At 45.4% G+C, this 23,764-nt stretch overlaps 1 protein-coding gene across 1 annotated transcript in view; it reads left to right on the top strand.

Moving 5' to 3' along the window:
* LOC147117152 (disintegrin and metalloproteinase domain-containing protein 22-like) overlaps positions 1-23,764 on the top strand; it is a 173,969-nt gene that overhangs the window by 45,649 nt on the left and 104,556 nt on the right. Inside the window, exons 5-9 of the mRNA XM_085987893.1 lie at positions 9,539-9,610; positions 12,201-12,293; positions 16,451-16,531; positions 21,828-21,878; positions 21,970-22,033. Of these exons, the coding sequence (XP_085844019.1) occupies positions 9,539-9,610; positions 12,201-12,293; positions 16,451-16,531; positions 21,828-21,878; positions 21,970-22,033 (361 nt within the window). The remainder of the gene's footprint in view (positions 1-9,538; positions 9,611-12,200; positions 12,294-16,450; positions 16,532-21,827; positions 21,879-21,969; positions 22,034-23,764) is intronic.

Genomic DNA, 23,764 nt, shown 5'->3' with positions numbered 1-23,764 from the left:
TGAGTGCATTTCTGGAGGGAGAATAATTTGAACGGAATGGCAAGAAGGTGGGTAAGTGGGGTTAATCTATGAGAAAAGGTCAGGCTTGTTGGGTCTAATGGGCTTTTCCTGTTCCATAAACTTCTTACTGTTCTATATTGGAAAGAATTATCAGTAATTTACAGTTCTGCTGAATCACCCTGCTGTAATGTTATTATTTACTAAGTTTAAACAAAAAGCTTATGAAATGGGCAGTAATGCCCACTACCTCAAAATTGCCAGTTTAACATTGCACTAGAATTTTCCTGCCAATAAAAATCACTAGTTCCCTTTAAGGCCTGAAGTCAAATGAGTGTGGCTAACTCTTCTGTGCCATTTCCCACCCAAGTTATTACTGCCCTAATATAAGTAGTGGTATGAGTACCACTAAGGTATCTCGGAGTGGGCTACTGCATTGAGGAGGCAATTTTGTGTGCTGCAACTGAAGGTTTGTGTTACTTTGCCTGCATAATGAACTGTTTATTACTTTGGAAGATCCTGTCAGGACTTTTGCTGTGATTTATAGCTAGATCTTCAAACAGTGCAGTTTTGAACTGGGACATGGTGTCCCAATGGAACCCCTCAATTTCTATGTTATGAAGAAGAGGACAATGAGATGGAAACATAGAAACATAGAAGATAGGAGCAGGAGTAGGCCATTTGGCCCCTCGAGCCTGCTCCGCCATTCAATGAGATCATGACTGATCATCCAAATTCAATACCCTGTCCTTGCCTTCTCCCCATATCCCTTGATCCCTTTAGCCTTAAGAAATATATCTAACTCCTTCTTGAATATATTTAATAAATTGGCCTCAACTGCCTTCTGTGGTAGAGAATTCCACAGGTTCACCACTCTCTGGGTGAAGAAATTCTTCCTCATCTCTGTCCTAAATGGCTTACCCCTTATCCTTAGACTGTGACCCCTGGTTCTGGACTCCCCGGCCATCGGGAACATCCTTCCTGCATTTAGTCTCTCTAGTCCTGTTAGAATTTTATAAGTTTCAATGAGATCCCCTTTCATTCTTCTAAACTCCAGCGAGTATAAGCCCAATTGACCCAATCTCTCCTCATATGTCATTCCTGCCATCCCAGGTATCAGTCTGGTGAATCTTTACTGCACTCCCTCCATGGCAAGAACATCCTTCCTCAGATAAGGTGACCAAAACTGCACACAATACTCAAGATGTGGTCTCACCAATGCCCTGTACAACTGCAGCAAGACATCCTTGTTCCTGTACTCGAACCCTCTCGCTACGAAGGCCAACATACCATTTGCCGCCTTTACCGCCTGCTGCACCTGCATGCTTACCTTCAGCGACTGGTGCACAAGGACACCCAGGTCTCGTTGCACTTCCCTTTCTCCCAATCTATTGCCATTCAGATAATAACCTGCCTTCCTGTTTTTGCCACCAAAGTGGATAACCTCGCATTTATCCAGATTATACTGCATCTGCCATGCATCTGCCCAATCACCCAACCTGTCCAAATCATACTGGAGCTTCTCGGCGTCCCCCTCACTGCACACACGCCCACCCAGCTTTGTGTCGTCTGCAAACTGGGAGATTTTACATCTAGTTCCCGCGTCTAGATCATTAATATATATTGTGACTAGCTGGGGTCCAAGGACCGATCCCTGCGGAACCCCACTAGTCACTGCCTGCCACTCGGAAAAAGACCCATTTATTCCAACTCTTTGCTTCCTGTCTGCCAACCAATCCTCTATCCAAGTCAGTACCTTGCCCCCAATCCCATGTGCCTTAACTTTACACACTAATCTCTTATGCGGGACTTTATCGAAAGCCTTCTGAAAGTCCAAATACACCACATCCACTGGTTCTCCCTTATCTATTTTACCAGTTAGATCCTCAAAAAATTCCAGTAGATTAGTCAAGCACTAATCTGGAAGTGGCTAGATGGGAGGCACTGAGAGTGAGACATCACATAAGATATTTGATTCCTACACATACATAGCCACTCGATAGGGTTATAGACCAAGAAAGATTTACTTCGAATGTGTGCCTGAGAAGGCTGCTCATCTCCTGAAGGCTATTGGAAAGATTTGTCAACTGCTGGCTGAAGACCTGCTGTCCAGGACCACCAGGAAAACAACATTATTTGTACCAGTCAAGGTCACCAATGCCTTGAATTTCCTTGCAACTGGATCCTTACAGGCAGCATCTGGAGATCATTGCCACTGTAGTCAGGCAGCAGATCACCATTTCTATTAGGAAGGTGACTGATGCTCTCTGAAGGAATGCTGCACAGTTTATTTCCTACCCAATGGAACCAGAGCCTGAGGAGTGGGAGGATTTTTAGAATTAAGCAAAGAATGATCAAGAAATTGATAAAGAAAGAGAAAAGAGAATATGTTGTGTATGTAATATGTGTGCTACTTTGAACCTATGGACAGGACTGCACTACTTGTAGGGCGTAGTGATACGCAGTACCACTCCTGGCCATAGGGGTATAAATAGTACTGTGGGTACTGATCTCCCCTCAGTTCCCGCCTGTGGGCATGAAGTAAAGACCTACGTATAGTCCCTACCTCCAACCAGTAAAGACCTGTTTGAATTATACGTTTAAGTCTTTGTGTTAATTGTTCAATACAATACACATACTTAACACTGGCGACGAGTCAGGTTCTTACCCTGCGGCAGTTGAAGAGAGGTTTCAAACATCACCACCCCACTAGAAGCGACAGGCTTTAGGACTCTGAAGCCTCCATCAGCGACTGAGCACTGGAGTGCAGCAGCCATCCTGACAGCTTCCAGCGACTGACAGAAGTCTTTCTGCAGTTTCCTTGTTCAACCTAGGTGGTGGGGTAAGCCGTGCAGCGTTGGCTGCAAAGACAGGGCTGGGGAAGTTGGAGAAGATAAGGGCGATCGCAATCCCTGATAAGAGCCGCGGTGAAACGCGCGAGCGGGTAAGCCAGAGCCCGGGAGGGAGCGAGCAAGAGCCGCGCGAGCGGTTGAGCCAGAGGCCGGGAGCCGCTTCAAGTGCGAGGCGCAGCGCGGGCCAGCGATCGGGACCAAAGATAAGGGCCGCACTCGGACTGAAAGGCGCGGTGGCTGCAGAAGCTCAAGGTGCGAGAGCCGCGGTGCACAGCGCGGGCTATCGATCGCGGCGAAGATAAGGGCCGCACTCGGGGGCTGAAGGGAGACGGCGTCGGGGGACGGGTGAAGACCACCAAGCGCGGGAAAACCGCCATTTTGTGGGCGGAGGACGACGGCAAGAGCGGGAAGCCGCCATCTTTGATAACAAGTAAACAAAATAAAATCTGAGAAATTGCAAATCTACAATGCCTAAACACGGGAATATTAGCACCTTTGATAGTGACCTCGAAGATTGGGCCATATATGTTGAAAGAGTAAAAAATTATTGTAAGGCCAATAAAATTCGTGACCAAGATAAAGCTCTAACATTATTAAATTTAATGGGTGCGAAGACATACGGGCAATTGAAACACCTGTTATCACCAGATGAACCGGCGGATAAGACGTTCGATGAGATTGTTACTGTCCTGAAAGATCATCTAAACCCCACGCCGCTGATGCTAGCGGAACGATTTAAATTTTATGACAGAAGGCAGCTACAGCATGAAAGCAATGCTGAATATTTGCTGGAATTGCGTAAATTAGCGAAATATTGCCAGTTTGGAACGGGACTGACAGATGCACTACGAGACAAATTTGTGTGTGGTTTATTTAAACAGGATACACAAAAGCGACTGCTCGAGGAGAATGAGCTGACGCTTGAGAAGGCGGTCACTATGGCAGCAGCACACGAAGCCGCAGCGAGAGGCACGGCAGTAATGCAGCTACGGTCACCGGAGCTCAGTGCACACAAATTGGGTGTGAGTTCTGGCAAATGTTATCGTTGTGGAAAGACAACGCATGATCAGAACCAGTGTTGGTTTAAAAACCAAGAATGTAGAACTTGTGGTAGGCTTGGACATATAGCTAGAGTATGCAGGTCAGGGAAGAAGACCAGCAACGAGAAGTCACCGCAAGGAAAATACGCAAAGGTACACAAGGTGACCGAACAGGAGTCCGATTCAGACGCTAGCAGTAATGAACTGGCTAGCTTAAGCTGTAATGAACTGGCTAGCTTAAGAGTACTCAACGCTGGTAAGGGTGCAGACCTCCAGACAATTTGGGTCACTCTTCAGATAGAAGGAGTCCAAGTAAAACTGGAATTGGACACTGGATCGGCATTGATGGTCATAAATAAGAAAGATTACGGAAAGTTATTCCAACATATTCCCCTACAGGATACGGGGATTATATTGAAAACATACACGGGGCAAAGAGTGTACCCCATCGGGAAAATAGAGGTTGCAGTGGTCCACAAGGGCGAAGACAGTCAAATAATGGACTTATATGTGATATCTGAAGGAGGTTCTCCACTACTAGGACGGGAGTGGATTAGGAAAATGAATATGGACTGGCATTTCCTACAAACAATAACGAGTGAGAACTTGGTGAAGATAGTCGGCCCAGACTCTGGAACGGATGATAGTAAGCCCAACTCAGGTGCAAAAGACAAAGTTTCAGCACAGAATTCCACTGAGCAACAACAACATAGTTTAACTGTGGATTCTGAGTCTGGCAAGTCTACTGATGTGCCCATTTCTGAGGGACACCGGGCTCGAACTCAACTCCATTTCAAACTACAACAGCAATTAGAACAAATGCTTCGCCGTTTTGAGCAAGAGTTGAATGCAACGAAAGAGTTCTTTGATATAGAGTTGGAGAATCTGGAAAGACAACAGAAGCAGCTGATGGAGAAAATGGAGCAGGAGCACACAAAACGTCTGATGTCAGAGGAGTTAACGGTCAGCCAACTCCTGCATATGCTGAAGGACAGGACTCTGAAATGGGAAAAACTTGAACACGAACTTCAATATTCAAACGAAAGGGGTTCGGAGCTCTCAAAGGTTATTGGAAGAGCTGAGGTGGCAACACAGACTGAGATGACTGCAACAGAGCAGCCCTTGGATGCCAAAAGTACGCTGACTCACGTCAACGTAGAACAACAGACCGCTGAAACAGCTGCTCCGGTAGAGGGATTGAATAGTCCGATCAATCAATCTCCAAAAGAAGTTGAAGTAGTAAAATCTCAAATGAGGTCATTAGTAAACGACTTGCTGAAAGCCCAGAAAAAGCTGGATGAAGAGGTACGCATGAAGAAGTCTCTTCAGGAAAGATGTCTGGACTTGGAACAAAAGCTGGCTAACGCCCAGCTGGGTATGGAGGAAATAGAAGACCCTCTCGCTGGCCTAGATCAGGACGACACCGAATATTACTATGTCCTGTCCTGCCCAACTTGTAACTTCGACTCCCACCATACAGAAATCATGGAGGAGCACCGAAAGTCTACGGAACATCAGGAGAAGGTGGCTCTACTACGGAAAAAGGAGGAAGAGAAGGAGGAACTGTTTTCCGCAGAGACTGAATCTGTGATCTGTTTTGACATGAAGTTATCTATGTATCTATGTTATTCTGTTATGTAAACCTGAAGTTATATATGTATATATGTTATTACGTTATGTTAAATGGGGAGATGACTGTAAAGCTAGGAAGGGAGGAATGTTGTGTATGTAATATGTGTGCTACTTTGAACCTATGGACAGGACTGCACTACTTGTAGGGCGTAGTGATACGCAGTACCACTCCTGGCCATAGGGGTATAAATAGTACTGTGGGTACGGATCTCCCCTCAGTTCCCGCCTGTGGGCATGAAGTAAAGACCTACGTATAGTCCCTACCTCCAACCAGTAAAGACCTGTTTGAGTTATACGTTTAAGTCTTTGTGTTAATTGTTCAATACAATACACATACTTAACAGAATACGATATTAAACTAGCAAGAGACATAAAAACAGATTGTAAAAGCTTCTATAGATATGCAAAAAGGAAGATATTAGCAAAAGTAAACATTGGGTCCCTTAGAGGCAGAGACAGGAGAAATTATAATGGGGAATAAGGAAATGGCAGAAACACTAAACAAATACTTTGTATCTGTCTTTACAGTATAGATTCATAGAATAGTACAGCACAGGAGGCCATTCGGCCCATCGATCCTGCACTGGCTCTTTCGAAGAGCAATCCAGTTAGTCCCACACCGCATGCTCTTTCCTTATATCCCTGCAATTTTTTCTCCTTCAAGAATTTATCCAATTCCCTTTTGAAGGCTTCTATTGAATCTGTATCCACCATCCCATCAGGCAGTGCATTCCAAATTCTAGCCACTCATTGTGTAAAAAAGGTTTTCCTCATGTCGCCTCTGGTTCTTTTGCCAATCACCTTAAATCTGTGCTCTCACATTGTTGACCCTTCGGCCATTGGAAACAGTTTGTGTTTATTTACTCTATCTAAATCCCTCATGATTTTGAACACCTCTATCAAATCTCCTCTCAATCTTTCTGCTCTAAGAAGAACAACCCCAGCTTCTCCAGCCTGTCCACATAACTGTAATCCCTCATCCCTGGAACCATTCTAGTAAATCTCCTCTGTACCCCCTCCAAAGACTTCACGTCCTTTCTAAAGTTGTCAGAATTAGACACAATACTCCAGCTGGGGCCGACCTAGTGCTTTATATAGGTTTAGCATAACTTCCTGGCTTTTGTGCTCCATGCCTCTATTTATAAAGCCCAGGATCCCATATGTTTTATTAACTGCTTTGTTAACCTGTCCTGCCACCTTCAAAGATTTGTACACAAACACCCCCAGGTCTCTCTGTTCTTGCGACCCCTTTAAAATTGTACCATTTAGTGTGTATGGTCTCTCCTCATTCTTCATACCAAAATACATCACCTCACACTTCTCTGCATTGACTTTCATCTGCCATGTGTCCGCCCACTCCACCAGCCTGTCTATGTCTTCTTGACTACTATCTACTATCTTCCTCACTGTTTGCTACATCTGCAAATTTCAAAATTGTGTCCTGTACCCCTAAGTCGAAGTCATTAATGTATATCAAAAACAGCAGTGTTCCTAGTACTGAACCTTGGGAAATGCCACTGTATACCTCCCTCCAGTCCAAAAATAAAGCCATTCACCACAACTCTCTGTTTTCTATCCCTTAGCCAATTTTATATCCATGCTGCTACTGCTCCTTTTATCCCATGGACTTCAATTCAAGACACAAATAACATTCTGGAAATAGTGGGGAACCAAGGGTCTAGCAAGAATGAGCAACTTAAAGAAATTAGTATTAGTAAAGAAATTGCACTGGAGAAATGGATGAGACTAAAAGCCAAAAAGTCCTGATGGCCTACATCCTCGGATTTTAAAAGAGATGGCTACAGAGGTATTGGTTTTAATCTTCCAGAATGCCCTAGAATCTAGAATGGTCCCCATGGATTGGAAGGTAGCAGTTGTAAGCCCGCTATTCAAGAAAGGAGGGCGAGAGAAAACAGGGAACTATAGAGCAGTTAGCCTGACATCAGTAGTAGGGAAAATGGTATCATCTATTAGTAGGAACATGGTAACAGGACACGTAGAAAATCATACTATGATTGGGCAGAGTCAACAGGGATTTATGAAAGGGAAATCATGTTTGACAAATCTAATAAGAGTTTTTTGAGGATGTAACTAGCAGGGTAGATAAGGGGGAACCAGTGGATGTAGTGTATTTGGAATTTCAAAAAGCAGCCTCCCGAAACTTCGCCGCCATTTTTTCCCCTGCTTTTCCTCAACAGCGAGCAGGGCAGCTGCGTCGGCCCGCCGGAGCGGGAGGTGAGTTGGGGTCACTCGGGCCGGGCCTCACAACCGCTCGGCCCGAGACACAGAGCGGGGGAGCGGCAGCGGGCGGCCGTCAACCGCGCGGCCCGAGACACAGAGCGGGGGAGCGGCAGCAGCCGGCCGTCAACCGCGCGGCCCTCTAAACTGCCCTGGCAACGCCGGCCCCCCCCCGCTAGTTACAAAATATAAAAGTAAAGAAGTCTTACTACAATTATGTAGGGCATTGGTGAGACCACACTTGGAGTACTGTGTGTAGTTCTGGTCTCCTTACCTAAGGAAGGATATACTTGCCTTAGAGAGAGTGCAACGAAGGTTCACTAGACTGATTCCTGGGATGAGGAGAGATTGAGTAGACTAGTCCTATATTCCCTAGAATTTAGAAGAATGAGAGGTGATCTCATTGAAACTTATAAAATTCTTAAAGAGCTTGACAGGGTAGATGCTGCGAGGATGTTTCCCCTGGCTGGGGAGTCTAGAACTAGGGGTCACAGTCTCAGAATAAGGGGGCGGCCATTTAGGACTGAGATGAGGAGAAACTTCTTCACGCAGAGCATTGTGAATCTTTGGAATTCTCTACCCCAGTGGGCTGTGGATGCGTCATCGTTGAGGAGATTCAAGACTGAGATCGATAGATTTTTGGATACTAAGGGAGCCAAGGGATATGGGGATAGTGCGGGAAGGTAGAGTTGAAGTAGAAGATTAGCCGTGATCTTATTGAGTGACGGAGCAGGGTCGAATGGCCGACTCCTGCTCCTATTTCTTATGTTCTTAATGTTCTAAATGAAGAGACATAGCTATCGAGTTCTACAAACTGACAGAGTGTCCACAAATACAAAAAGCAAATGATGGAACGCATGCGTCATTCAAAGCTCCATATGTTAACTCCATCAATATCTTGAAGAGGATAGACTATTGTTCTATCAGTGTGCAATTAATGTGCGATGCCAATTACCTTATCCTGCACATGAATGCCCATATCAGCCGTGGCTCAGTGGGTAGCACTCTCGCCTCTGAGTCAGAAGGATGTGGGTTCAAGTCCTACTCCAGAGACTTGAACACATAATCCTGGCTGACACTCCAGTCTAGTACTGAGGGAGCACTGTTGGAGGTGCTGTCGTTCGGACGAGGTGTTAAACAGAGGAGGCAGTTCCATCTGCCCTCGTTGTACAATTTCAGTTTACCACATTGCTGATAAACAATTCAGCAAGAGATTAAATACATATGTAAATCTGAACTTTTCTAAAGAATGTTAATTTAACTGATTAACATTTTGGTTAATGGTGCACCAACATGTGGTGCCACAGAGCGGGTTGTTACACTTGCTGTCCCCAATGTACTGAGTTCCTGATCTCAAACACGTCGCAGTGAGAAAGTACGAGCAGAAGGCAAAACCAGAAAGAGTCATCACCTGACTGCCCATTCTCCTGGTAGCATTAGAGAAGGCTTTGATTGAGGTCACCTGACCACCTTGTCAACTACACTTTATTTGTGGCCTGGGAAACCAGAAAACAAGTTTATCATCATTTCAAAAAAAATATTGTTTATGTAACAGTAGATAGAGAAAAGATTCTGAGAGTGTTTGGCCTGGGTTTTCTGATTATAACGCTGACGGTAGCCCAGTGAATGGGCTACCATCAATGTTACAGTCGGGAATCCTAAGGTTGTCGTAATGAATTCCCCAGCAAATAAAGCAAGTCTTTGATCCAGTCATTGTTTTAAAAATTGACTACAAATGGCAGTGTGGTTTGTAATTATTTTGTTCTTTTACTAATGCAGCTTCTTGATCCTCCGGAGTGTGGTAATGGATTTGTGGAGGCAGGAGAAGAATGTGACTGTGGCTCAGCAACTGTAAGTAGCAGTTCTGGAGCCCAACATTTAATATGTTTGTTCTTCACGGAATGTATCGGTCAATTTGCTGAGTAACCAGTTTTCGAACTGAAACTTGAAATGAGGATTAGTTAAAGGGGAAGGAGAATCTGGGGTCTGTCTGCTTCGCTGCAAAGCCATCCCAGTGACATCACTGTCTAGGAATATTCCCATGCATTTCAAAGTGGTTCCGTATGAAACAATGGGGTTTGTGAATTCAAATTGGCTTCGGAGCTGCTCCGGAGTGACCGAGCAACAGGGGAGACATGGGGCAACTTCAACCCCCAAAGATGGGTGGGTTGGGGGCTGTTGGGAAGTAATATTTTTTTTAAATCTCAAACCGAACCTCAACCCGCCTAATTCCAGTTTTACCGGAGGCAGGTTCGGGGGGCGGGCGACCAACCCACTCTCAGTATGTGGATAGGTCAGTAAAAGTTTTCAAGGAGGCTGTGTGCCTCCATTTTAACAGGATTTTTATTATTTACCCATGAAGGCTAGTTTTCCTGAGGCTTGGGAAACCGGTCAGGTAAAAGGAGGTGAGAAGGGCCTGGATCCTTGAGGTAAGTGCATTTACAACCCTGCTTATGGCCAGGAGGAGCTGGAGCGTTTTCTCCAGGCCCAACAAGCTTATCTCTTTACACACTCCACAATCGGCCCACCCACCCCGATCTCCGACCCCTGCAACAATCTCCAACTCCCTGCACCTCCCGATCTCTGTGGATGCCTCTTTGAAGCGCCTTGGCCTGTTTTTTCAAGTACAAAGTGCTTTATAAATGAAAGTTGTTACAGTCTGAAACTGCAATTTCACTTAATCAGTGATCATTAATCAGTAGCCCTGGTAATATATTCTATATCCGTGTTGTCCAATATGTTGACGATTTGCATTTTTGATTAGTAAATAATCCCACCACTAGTCTTATGATCTCAATACTTATATTCGTACAGCATATGCATGTCTAATTTAATCTTTTTGTGCATTTGTTGATAAAATGGTAAGATAAAAAGCAGAGCATGCGAGTGTTTTTTGATGGTTGTGCGTGCTTTACTTTCTTGGTTACTGCTTATTGGCTATCTGCTAAAATAATGTGTAACTTGGGTGAAAACGTCAAACATCAGCACCATGGAAACACCAACAGCATTGTATGGAGAGGGAAGCTGTCATCGTGGTCAGCTCGACCAATGGGAATAACCACTCCAGGCCAGTAAAAGAAAGCAAGACCATCCAAGAGCGAGCAGCTTCAGCAGGGCATGTCATGGAAAAGAGCAAGTAGCATCTAACCGCGTTGTGGATGGCGAGCAGGGGTGTGCCTGATGGGTCTCACGCGAGTCAACCTTCTCAGCAATCACTCCGATGAAGTCAAAGTACTGCTCGTAACTGGTGGACAAAAACCTAGAAGCTGCACTAAGATGTGGTGTGTCTGATAAATTCATGCCAGAATTCCAAAACGTTAATGAAAGACAAAGGGCTGGATTTTCATTGGGCCGTGGAGTCGGGATTGGAGGCGTGTGGGGGTTTAAAATCCCGAAATCGCGGGTCTCGACCCCATCCCGCCCCCAACCTGCCTCCATGCCAGTTCCAAAGGCGGCAGGTAGCCGCCTCCCCGAGGCGGGAAGAGGATTAGTGCCAATTAACTGTCTGTTAACAGGTAGTTAACAGGCAGTTTTTAGCCTAATCCCTATTTTCATTGTTGAAATGTGGGATTCCCGACGGCTCCAAACCACGCTAAGTTAGCGAGGCGGGCAGTCGGGATGAAGGGCTTGGAGGGGTCGAGATGTCCGGTGTTCAGGTGAGTGATGGGTGCATGAGTGCAGAGGTAAGTGTGTTTGGTCTGTGTAAAGTGTTTAAAGAAGTTCTACTAGCCTTTACAGCCTTCCTTCAGGTCACGGGAGTCCCTCATCTCACCGGCACAGAAAGCAGAATGGCCACCAGCTGTCAAAATCTGCAGCATTCAGCTTTCTGTTCCGGGGAGATCTCTAAATCATCCTGAGAGGAAGGAATTAACTTGGAGTACAGATTGTCAGTGTTTGACAGCTTCAAACAGCTGTCAAACGCTGATATTTCATCTGTCTAAAGGTCTTGACAGATTAAATTTCAATCTGTGATGTCATCTGTTGCCGGGTGGCCCTTAATTGGCCTGCTGAGCCCGCTGGGCGGGTTCAACAAGGTCAATCAAGTCTAAATCGTGTGGGTTGGCTAGAACTTGATGGAGGCGGGAGTACAACCCCAAAAGTTGTAGTCGCGCCTCCTACCCGACTCCTCAATGAAAATCCAGCCCAAAGACTGCAAAGTTTCATGCTGAATGATGGTAGATGTGTCTTAAGTAAATATAGATGTGAAGTACATTTACCTGTATTGTGCATGAGGCATTTTCAACTAAAATCACAGCATGTGGCTAAGTCTATGGCTAGTTAGCGATTTCTGTTGGAAAGCTCTGTTCTATGTTATTAGATAGCATAAAATGGTGCATCCTCCAACTCACCCTGAGCAATATCTACTGATGTGTATGCATTTATAAATTAATTTGTTTAATGTGCCTATGCATAATACAAAGTTCTTTCTGCATATGCACAGGAATGTAGCAAGGAAGGAGGAAACTGCTGCATGAAATGCACTCTTACGAAAGAAGCCAAATGCAGCAATGGACTCTGTTGTAAAGAATGTCAGGTAAAACAAATTCATGCCAGTGATTGTGACAAACGTTACTGTACATTGTGTGATTAATACGTTGGTTAAAATATAGTGGTCCAAAATTGCTCAGGGTCCCAGGAGTTAGAACAGGATCGCCGGTGACCTCCATCACCTGCCAGAGTATGTAGGGTCAGTGAGAGGTCATCCTATTTGCATAGACCCCACTAATTGTGGAACTCGGGAGCACACCTTCCCCCAGACGCTGTAAAATGCCATGTACACTGGGCCTGGGGATTTTAGGGACAGTCTGTGTCTCCAACTCCTGTGACAAGGGGGCCACACTGATTTGAGTTTGTGCCTCCTTTTTTGCCAGCCCAGGCCTGGAACCCTCATAGTTGGGCTCACTTGCACTCTTCAGGGGGCTGGTATGTTTCTACTCACAGCGTACCAATGTCCAAACTTAAGCAGGGCTTAAGAAGCTGGTGATGTGAGAACCCCCAGCATAGGGAGTCCCTGCCCCACTGTGCCTGTGGTCTTGTTTGCAGCACACGGGGCTGTGCCTCCAAAGAAGACCACAGGGACCTCTAGTCTCAGTCAGTGACCAGCTCTATCTGGGTCCGGATGGAATTTGTGGCCATTAAACCAGACTCCCACTGGAGTTACAGCAGGAGCCCGCAGGGACAGCTGAGCAATTTCAGGAAAGTGTTTTTATTGTTTGGATATTTCATCTTTCATCACAGTCAGGAGGAGAGAGTGGGATGCTGTCTCCTCCTGATCAGCAGCCTGCATTGGGAAGCCGATGTATTGCCGTCTCCTGGTGAAGACGGCATCAATCACCCGCTTGATGGACAGCAACCTGAATGACGTTGGTTACGTCGCCTGTTGCAACCTGGAATGAGCCTGTGCCGTAGAGGTTGAGGGCCACCGTAACCTTCAGAGCTACAAGCAGTGCTGTGTGTGCCCTGGTGTTTGGCTCCAATTCCTGCTGCAACAGGTGACACAGGCCAGTGACTGCTGCCTGCTGAAGCGTAGCCTCCTGCTGCACCGTGCCTCTGCCATGTTGAGGTAAGACATCCTGTTCCAGAAGACACGCATTCTGTGATGCCTCCTTGGCCCTTGCTTCCTTTGCCATCTTCTTTGACCCGCCACAGGTCTGTGCTGCCACTGCTGCTGCGGTAGCAGCCTCAATAGTAATCCCAGCAATATATCCATTTTTTTCCGGAACTCCTGCAGCCAATGAAGTCAGACAGTTCAGCTGTCAGCTCTCCAACACCTCAGTTGCATCAAAAACTGCCAAAACTCAGCCAAAATAAATGGCCCCAAAAAGCCCCAGAAGTCAAAACAACTATCCAGTGACTCACCGGAATGGAGGTGGGGATCCATTTAATATCGATGCTTGAGTCTGATTTCTGAGTGTTCATGCCATGTTTTTCTGGGTGGGCATAAGAATGAGCAAATCAAATGCTTCCAGGTACCAATTTTCCAAAAGGGGTCCTAATACAAGCTCAGGACCCATATTTACATATTTTAATGGGGCCAGCATTCATTTCATTAGCGCCTTAACCAATATAGCCGCAAGTGTTTTTTAGTGCACTTCCAGTGTGGGAGGCCCCACCGCAGAATTGGTAAGTGGAATGCCGATTTCTCACGCAAAATCTTAAGGAAACACAAAGGAATTTCTGCCCCGTAGACTTTCCTTCCAGCTTTTGGGAGCATGAACCTTCCAGATGTGCTGCTGCGCTGGGGGGAATGTTGGTGCCGTGATAATTATACGAACACACAAATACAGACGGGTTTACAGCCCTTCAGGCAGAGCACGCCATGGGGCACTCCACTCGGCCTGCACTCGGCTGGAGTGGCGAGAACAATCAGCCATGTTCCTACTTGTGAAGCTTGAGGGCATAAAATAAGCAAATCTGTCACACAGGCTTAATCATTTTTCTAATTTGCGTATCAAAAGAGATATTTTTGTGTAAGACAGCTTGTACTAATGTTGATTTTGTGTCCTCGCTTATTTAAGTGTTCAGGTGCAGCTACTTCGAGCTAATTGAGTCCTTTTATTGTGAGCACTGTTATTGTTCAAAAGTACATGTGCGCACACACACACAGGATATTTGAATAGCGAGCTAGCCGCAACGTGATGGAAGGGTTAGAAAATAACAGCAATGCTTGTTTACAGCTGAAGTTAATTCATTGTTTCCACAATCTCTGGTATACTGTTCAGTGAAAGCCTCATTATTTGCTGTAATTAATAGTTAGTTTTGTATTGAAGCCATTTCAATGTATTCATTGGATATTCTTCATTCAAAGTACACCTAAGCCCCAATAAATGCCTAATTAAGTCAAAACATGATTCTGACCCATTGATATCCATTGTGATCCTTTTAGAAACAACTTCACTTTGAACTAAAATAACAACAGAAATCACTTTGAACTAGCTGTTTTCATCTAAATTCTGGATGCTCCCCAAATGGCTTAACACATTTAAGCAGTAAATAGTTGAGCCAGGGTTCTGATCTCGGCTGTGGTAATGGTGGGGTCAGTACAACTGGCCTCCGTGTCCCTCAGTTAGGCAATGGAAAAATCAGCGAGGGTGCTCCTGCTCCAGATCACTAACCAGGGAACTCCCTGCTGGAAGTGCTCATGTATAGATGTCAGGTAGGGACAGGATCAGGCCTGGCTGTCATGCCCCTCATGAGTGCATAACCTGCTAACAGTCGCTGTCATGGCTACACATGATTAATGGCCATTTGAACAAGTTAGTAAAGAGCTGTGGAACTGACACTAACAAGGAAGAGGGAAGAAGAGAAAATTGGTGAGATTAAAAATAAATATTCGATTCTGTATGAAAATTTTAAGTAAATTGATCCAACACATGTCGGTTTTAAATCGGTGTTCTCTCGTGTAGAATGTGTTTCTATGTGCTGAGATTACTTCCTCCCACTCACTTTTTTACTCTAGAGAGGGAAGGAAGGGCAATCATCTGCTGAAAAGGGTTTCCACACAGTTGTAAAACCTTCCATTTAAGCCAATTACTAAGGATTGGATCCAGTTTATAAGAATATATTTATTTGCCTGTATTAATCATTTTTTTTTACTAAACACCTTCGGGCAAATTGTCCTGGCATAGGCAAAGCTCCGTACTGGGAGCATAAGTTTGTAAAATTGAGCTTTTTATTTTAATCACTTCAATGTCTAGTTAATGTTAAGATAATTGGGAAAAGAGTGGGACTAATTGGATAGCTCTTTCAAAGAGCCGGCACAGACACAATGGACCAAATGGCCTCCTTCTGTGTTGTATCATTCTATGATTTTCCCCCCCCCCCCCCCTTGTACCAGTCTTTCATTCCAATGCTGTATACAGTTGGAAATTCATAGCAGGATGGGCTTCCCCTCAGTTATCTTCTGAGATTTATTCACAGATGGCATAATTTCACTCTGTTGGTTCTCTGGTTCCTGTTTTCATCCCAAGGTTGGTTAACATTGTGCCATATCCAAATATATTTGTATGTTTATCCAAAAGTGTTCCAAGTCCTCATTTTATTTAAGAACACTGTAGAAATGTTATAATTTAAACAGATTATTGATACAACAATGTGAATATATAAATCATCTGTACATAAAAACATGTATGTATTGACTTCAGTCTGTCTGTGGAATTAAAAACTGCCCAAGTGTAACTTGCAAGGTGGCATAAAGACTTAATTATATGGAAACCAGAAATTATTCCTCTGGCAAGAAAGTAAGATAGCTGTGGGTGAGGAAGGCCATTTGGTGTTTTCTAGCACACTCATCCAAAAAAAACTCATGTTCGTAGAATCCAATAGTTTCTTAAAGGATTTAGAGGCTCCTACCTCCAGAATACTACCTGGAAACCTATTCAATGCACTATTATTCCCGGTGTGAAGAAATTTCTGATGACACTCCTGAATGTTGCCGTTTGCACCTAGTTGATTGGATCCATGCCATAACCATTAGCGTTTTAGTCTGTTGTTGAAAACCACCTCATACTATATTTAACCCCTATCATAAAATATGATAATAATTGCAAATAACATGATTTAGATACGCTTCTCAGTAAGTCTTCTATTTTCTGAATGGTGTTGAGACGGCATAAATATTGTCAACACTCAGCAAAATGATCCTTAGCTAATCGAAATTCAAACATTGACTATTGTTTATTCCTTTTGCAGTTTGAACGAAATGGATTTGTATGTCGCGAAGGAGTAAATGATTGTGACATTCCCGAGACCTGCGCTGGAAATTCTAGTGAGGTGATCTCTTATCATCTATTTAATATTAAATCTATGTTATAAAAAAAAACCTTAATTTTAGGCTTTTCAAATATTAGTGTACGAATAGTTAATATATTTGTATGAAATTTGTTTGCCGGCTAGTGTCTCTGCTAAAATAATCGACCGAGGAATTTTTATACAAACACATAGTAATTGTACACTAATATTCAAAGAGTTTAATTTAGAGGTACTTTTGTCTGTGTCTGTGATACTGTACGTGTACATCATCGATTCTAGAATACTATAGGGAGTCTATTATGTTGCTGATTGATTGGTCGGTGATCTAGGCAAGCCATGTGACGCCATGAACCAATCAGATTACTACAAGAATGTAAGATAACGTTCTGACGCAAGGTCATCGACCTGAAACGTTAACTCTGTTTCTCTCTCCACGGATGCTGCCTGGCCTGCTGAGTATTTCCAGCGTTTTCTGTTGTTATTTCGGATTTCCAGCATCCGCAGTACAGGTAGACTATCCTTTATCCGAACTTCCGAAAACCTCTAAAAACCGAAAGTTTTTTCGTTCAGCGTAAGTCGTGCGCACGACATGACCAGAGTGGCGCATGACTTACGCTGAGCAGGGCAGAGGGTCACAGAGTTCCCTCCTGGGTAGGAGATTGCAGGCCGAGCCGGGCAGTGTGAAGGAGGTACCGGGAGAGTGAACCCAACAATACAGCGGCCGGTCCGATAGCTGCAGCGGCCCGTCCGATATTCTTTTCTCCCCCCCCCCCCCCACACCCGACCCGTCCGATATTCTTTTCTCCCGACCCGACCCCGGACCCCCCCGACCCGACCCCCCCCCCCCCCCGGACCCGACCCCGATCCCCCCCCGACCCCGACCTGAACCGCGGCCCGTCCGATATTCTTTTCTCCCCCCACCACCCGACCTGATTTGCGGGCCAGCTTAGTAGGAGTCAGCCGATATCCGGCTTTCCAGAGAAGCAGGAAGGGGAATGAGACACGGAACAGTCGCAAGAGGTAGCCTGAACTTTTAAAATTTATATTAAATACAAATTTCCCAGTCTTATAATAATACCTTCTGAAATCCGAAAAATTCCGAAAACCGAAACTCAGCTGGTCCCAAGGCTTTCGGATAAGGGATAGTGTACCTGTATTTTGCTATCGTAGGAATGCAAGATAGATGTTTTTGTTTTTTTTTTACTTATAACCTTCTTCAAAAGATATTTTCTCTTGTACTTCTTCCAATTAGTATACTGTATTTGCTACTCACGATGTGGTCTCCTCTACATTGGGGAGACCAAATGCAGATTGGGTGACCGCTTTGCGGAACACCTCCGTTCAGTCCGTAAGGGGGACCCCAAGCTTCCGGTGGCTAACTAATCGAGGTAATACCATGGAGAACCAGTAGTCAATATTGGCCCATGCTAATGGTGTAACACTATGGGCCAATCAGCTCTCCATAATAATACATAAGGCAGCCATTTTTTAATTTCCTACTTTCATTTTGGCCTTTTTAAAATTGTTGTTAATTTTTTTAAAATATATTATTTCTCCCACATAGTCGGGCCCCAATCTGCTGAGCAGCTCTTTTAGGCCTGACTCAAATCTCCACTCCCCTCTCCCCTTAGTGTGGCCACATGCTAAGGTCCCAGTCTGCTCAGACTGTCTAAACCAGCCTCTGCCCTGCCAAACCTGACACAGACTGTTCCCCACTACACCCAATCCCAACCTGATCTCTATGATATGCCTGACCATAACCCTCTTCTGGACAAAACCTGGCACCTTCCTGGCTACCTGACCCTGAATGGTATACACCTTAGCGCCCAGCCATCCTGCTGTCACTCCCTGGGAGAAAGCCTCCTGCCTGACCATTTATTTTTGTTATTGAGCAGTGCCACAGGAGATCAACTAATAATGTTTAATAAAAATTAATTCAGTGGGTAAGACTTGTATATAATGTATAAAATAAAAAATTGAATACTTTTTCCATTTCTTTCTTCACCATATCTGCAGGCATGCAGGTCATGTGTTGAGTCATGCTCAGTATAGTAGTATTTAGCATTCCCTGTAGAATACCCATAAGGGAATTCTAGTCCTATACATTGTGTCTGCATTCCTCATGTGAATCATGCACAACATTAATAAAGTATGATAGCAAAATACTGCAGATGCTGGAAATCCAAAATAACAACAGAAATTGCTGGAAAAACCCAGCAGGTCAGGCAACATCCGTGGAGAGAAATTTGAGTTGACGTTTCGGGTCGAAACCCTTCTTCAAAACTGGAAAGAAAATAAAATAAATCGAAGGCAGGGCTGCGATCGAACAAAAGAAGTAAAAGAGACAATAAAAGGTATTCGAAACCAGACGAGATGGTAATAGGCCAGTGGAGACAAAAGACAACTGAGATTAGGTGTGAAGTGTACTGGCAGGATAGGAGACAGCTGCCAGGTGGGAGAGAGAAACAAAAGGAAAGGGGGGGGGGGGAAAGGGGAAAGGAAGACCCAAAACAAAGGGGTGGAAAAAATTATAAGTAAAAAAGTAATAGGGGCCGAGGTTATGATCTGAAATTGTTGAACTCGATATTTAGTCCGGAAGGCTGCAAAGTGCCTAATCGGAAGATGAGGTGCTGATCCTCGAGTTTACGGTGAGCTTCCGTGGAACAATACAAGAGACCAAGGACAGTGAGGTCCGAGTGGGAATGGAGCGGTGAATTAAAATGACAGGCGACCGGAAGCTCGGGGTCACCCTTACGGACTGAATGGAGGTGTTCCGCAAAGCGGTCACCCAATCTGCGTTTGGTCTCCCCAATGTAGAGGAGACCGCATCGTGAGCAGCGAATACAGTATACTAGATTGCAAGAAGTACAAGCTGTTTCACCTTGAAGGGGTGTTTGGGGCCCTGGACAGTGGGAAGGGGGGAAATATAGGGGCAGGTGTTACATCTCCTGCGCTTGCATGGGAAGGTGCAAGGGGAAGGGCTGTTTGGGGTGATAGAGGAGTGGACTACGGTGTCTCGGAGGGAGCGGTCCCTACGGAATGCTGAAAGGGGAGGGGAAGATGCGTTTGGTGGTGGGATCACTTTGGAGGTAGCGGAAATGGCGGAGGATGATCCGTTGAATGTGGAGGCTGGTGGGGTGAAAGGTGAGGACAAGGGGAATCCTATTGTTGTTCCGGGAGGGAGGGGCAGGGGTGAGGGCAGAAGTGCGGGAGATAGAACGGACACGGTCGAGGGCCGTGTCAACCACGGTAGAGGGGAATCCTTGGCTGAGGAAAAAGGAAGACATGTCGGAAGCACTGGTGTGGAAGGTGGCATCGTCGGAGCAGATACGGCGGAGATGGAGAAACTGGGAGAATGGAATAGAGTCCTTACAGGAGACAGGGTGGGAGGAAGTGTCGTCCAGGTAGCTGTGGGAGTCAGTGGGCTTGTAGTGAATGTTGGTCAATAACCTATCCCCAGAGATGGAGACGGAGAAATCGAGGACGGGAAGGGAAGAGTCCGAGATGGACCATGTGAAGGTGAGGGAAGGGTGGAAATTGGAGGCAAAGTGAATGAAATTGTCTAGTTCGGGGCGAGAGCAGGAAACGGCACCGATACAGTCATCAATGTATCGGAAAAAGAGGTGAGGGAGGGGACCTGAGAGTCGGTGCAGGCTCGATGGGCCGAAATGGCCTCTATCTGCACTGTGGGGTTTCTGTGTGTGTGTGACTGGAACAAAGATTGTTCCACATAGCCCACGAAAAGGCAGGCATAACTAGGACCCATGCGGGTACCCATAGCAACACCTTTGATTTGGAGGAAATGAGTGGCATTAAAGGAGAAGTTGTTCAATGTGAGAACAAGTTCAGCCAGGCGGAGGAGGGTGGTGGTGGATGGGGACTGGACGGGCCTCTGTTCAAGGAAGAAGCGGAGCGCCCTCAGGCCATCCTGGTGGGGGATGGAGGTGTAGAGGGATTGTACATCCATGGTGAAAAGGAAGCGGTTGGGGCCAGGAAACTGGAAACTGTTAAAGTGGCGGAGGGCGTCCGAAGAGTCGCGGATGTAGGTGGGAAGAGACTGGACAAGGGGAGAAAAGATAGAGTCGAGATAGGAAGAGATAAGTTCCGTGGGGCAAGAACAGGCTGAAACGATGGGTCTACCAGGGCAGTCCTGTTTGTGGATCTTGGGAAGGAGGTAGAAGCGGGCTGTGCGAGGTTGGGGAACTATGAGGTTGGTGGCCGCGGGGCGAAGATCCCCAGAGGAGATGAGGTCAGTGACAGTCTTGGAAACGGTGGTTTGATGTTCGGTAGTGGGGTCATGGTCCAGGTGGAGGTAGGTGGAGGTGTCGGAGAGTTGGCGTTCAGCTTCCGCTAGGTAGAGGTCAGTTCGCCAAACAACAACAGCACCACCCTTGTCAGCGGGTTTAATGACAATGTCAGGGTTGGATCTAAGAGAATGGAGTGCTGCAAGTTCAGAGGGAGGTAGGTGGAGTGAGTGAGGGGAGCAGAGAAATGGAGACGGCCGATGTCACGGCGGCAGTTAGCGATGAAAAGATCTAGAGAGGGTAATGAAGTATAATGGGGGGAAAAATCAGTATCACTCCGTTTGGGGCGCCATTATCGGCCATGTGCAAAGTTTAGCACCTGGCGCTAATTATCGCCTCCGACAGCAAACTTGGCTTTTATCGCCCCTGGAGGTGATTGGAGCGCTAAATCAGGCGCTTCACACCTGTCTTAAGGCGCAAAGGCTGAGGAGCGAGGCGTTACCTCAGAGCACTGGCGAAGCAAGGAAGGGCAAATCAAAATAAACCTGCAAAGTGCTGCTCAGTACTCAAAACTCCTTCACACAGCGTTGAATCTCTCCAGAAGTCAGTCTCTCTCTCAGAATGCGTGGTGCAAAAATGTCACCGACAAAAAAAGGCAGGAAGCGGTCGCCTTTAAATAGCGCTCCCCTAGTCCCTTTCTGACAGCATAACGCTCCCCTCAACCTGTCGTTGCTAGCGGCAGGCGGTAAGGCAGGGGGCGCCACTCAATTTCCGGTCCGGGGCACTAATGGGCCATTGCGCACGCGACTGACGTCACAATCTGCCGGTGCAGGAGATCGTGGCGGTAGTGTTTAGCGCCGCCGCAAAATGTCTAGTTAATTTCCCGAGTGGTGCAAACATTGCTGCGCCCGGGCGCTAGTTGCTTTGCACCCCATTAGCGCCCTCTTAAGGCGCAAACAACTGAATTTTTCCCCCAATGTATATAAATACCAGACCATCTTGGTCACATCATAGCACCTCTGGAAATGTTTTGTACCATTACGCTAACCATTCTCTTTGTGTTTTTTTTAAAGTGCCCACTAAATGTGCATAAAATGGATGGCTACGTTTGTGACAATGATCAGGTATTTAGCGGAGTTTGAAATCTCCCTTGGTGAATCGTATTGCTCTCTCAAGGTTATCTTCTCTGTACTTATCTCATTGCATTTTTTTCAGGGACGTTGTTATGGTGGGAGATGTAAAACCAGAGAAAGACAATGCAAATACGTGTGGGGAGAAAGTAAGTAGAATGTGTATATTATGAGGAAAATAAAACCTTTTTTATTTTGGTTTATTCAGCCATCTATGTTTTATTTTATACTTGCAGCTTTCACCTCAGTATCTTGAATTGCACTGCATGAATAATTGTCAGATTGGTGAACAAATGTTAATCTATATGCAGTCAGTTTTCACCTCTTGCTTTATAATTTATAGTTTTGTTTGTTGGATTTTCAGAATTTTCAATATTTATATTTTTTGTACATATATTTATTATCCCACTTACTTTACAGAGCTGCCTCTAATGGCAAGTGTGCCTACCGAGGAAACCGTGTAAACAACCCCAAAGCCACTTTCAAAGCAGGAGACACCTCTCCTTAAAATAGGGATTTCCAGGGTGTACCTGACCACTGGATGCCAGTGGCCAGATAGTTAAACAGCTGCCACTGGCAGCACTTAGGTTGGGTTTGCCATTTTGGGTCTGGCCATGAACAGAGAGGCCTCTATGTGGCAATACACACCAGCAACCCAGTTTTCATATGCTGCTCTGTGTGGACCTTCACCCACATCGGGAAAGAGCCTCATCAGATTGTCAAAGTCACAATCATGACTGAACTAACTGTTCATATAAGAATTGTACATATGTAGTTGCTTTAACGTCATGTTTGTGACTTTGGAGCAACAGTGAACATCTGTTCCTTTGTTGCTGAAACTGCTCCACAGTATAAGCAGCACAGATTCAGCAGCAAGGGAACCAAGGTTAAATAGGGAATTACCTATTATGTCAGGAATGTCTTACTCACCAGCAAGAAATTCTTGTCAAAAATGATTCAAAAGCTTGAGACCTTGAGGTGCAATGGTGTGAGTAGCGCTGAGGCATACCAGTCATCCTATTTACATGTTGAAATATATGCCATTAAAAATGGCACATGGAACATTGTCACATCTATTTTAAACACAGCACAAAACTGCTGGAAATAGCAGGTGTGTATTGGCAGCTATTCAGCACATAGGCATGTTACTTTTGGCTAATGAATTATTGAAAGATTGTATCCTATGGCCCTGAAAATTAGTGACAGGGCATATCTCGACATAAGCGCCAAGGTGTGCCTGCTGGGAACCTCTGCCATTGGTCCTAGAGTGCTTTCTGGGGCAAAGGGAAGGTTCACTGATTTACAGCCCAATGGTAAGCGCCCACACTACTAGGGGCACGTCCGAGGTTCCTGCCCCCTCAAAAGTAGCCTAGCTGGGAAGGATGGCGCTTGAATATTAAATGTAGTCTTTTTCCTTTGGTGGTTCAGCTCACGGTTATGGCCTAAACTCCTATGTGGTTCCCATCACTATCGGTCGGGAGGAGGTAAGCCTGGTCTGACCATATGCCAGGTCCCCTTAAATGCCCATGGCATGGGATCTACTGACATAGGGAGTGCTCACCCCCACCTTACTATAATGGCCACGTATGGGGTGGATGGACATTGCGCCCCCGACCGACCATAGAGAAATCCTTGATGTAAGGCCAGGTCTACACTGGAATGGCCACAGGTTTTCATGGCCTGTATGCATTTTTTCATCTGGCTATGTTATTGATACTTAAACCACTAATTCCTGAAGTTATGATGTTTTCCTTTATATATTTGCATTCATTTTGCATGGACCTGTAGCAAGGTTGGTCTATCAATAGGTAGTTTTATAATTTTTCACTTCCTTTCTTTTCGTGATGTGAGCCTCTGTGTTTTTGTAATGTTTGTTGGCA

The sequence above is a fragment of the Somniosus microcephalus genome, chromosome 5, assembly GCF_052327205.1.
Source record: "Somniosus microcephalus isolate GS21.2 chromosome 5, FLI_Smic_1.0, whole genome shotgun sequence".
In the NCBI taxonomy this organism is placed as follows: domain Eukaryota; kingdom Metazoa; phylum Chordata; class Chondrichthyes; order Squaliformes; family Somniosidae; genus Somniosus; species Somniosus microcephalus.
The sequence above is the reverse complement of the archived record's forward strand: the minus strand, read 5'-3'. Positions and strand labels throughout refer to the sequence as shown.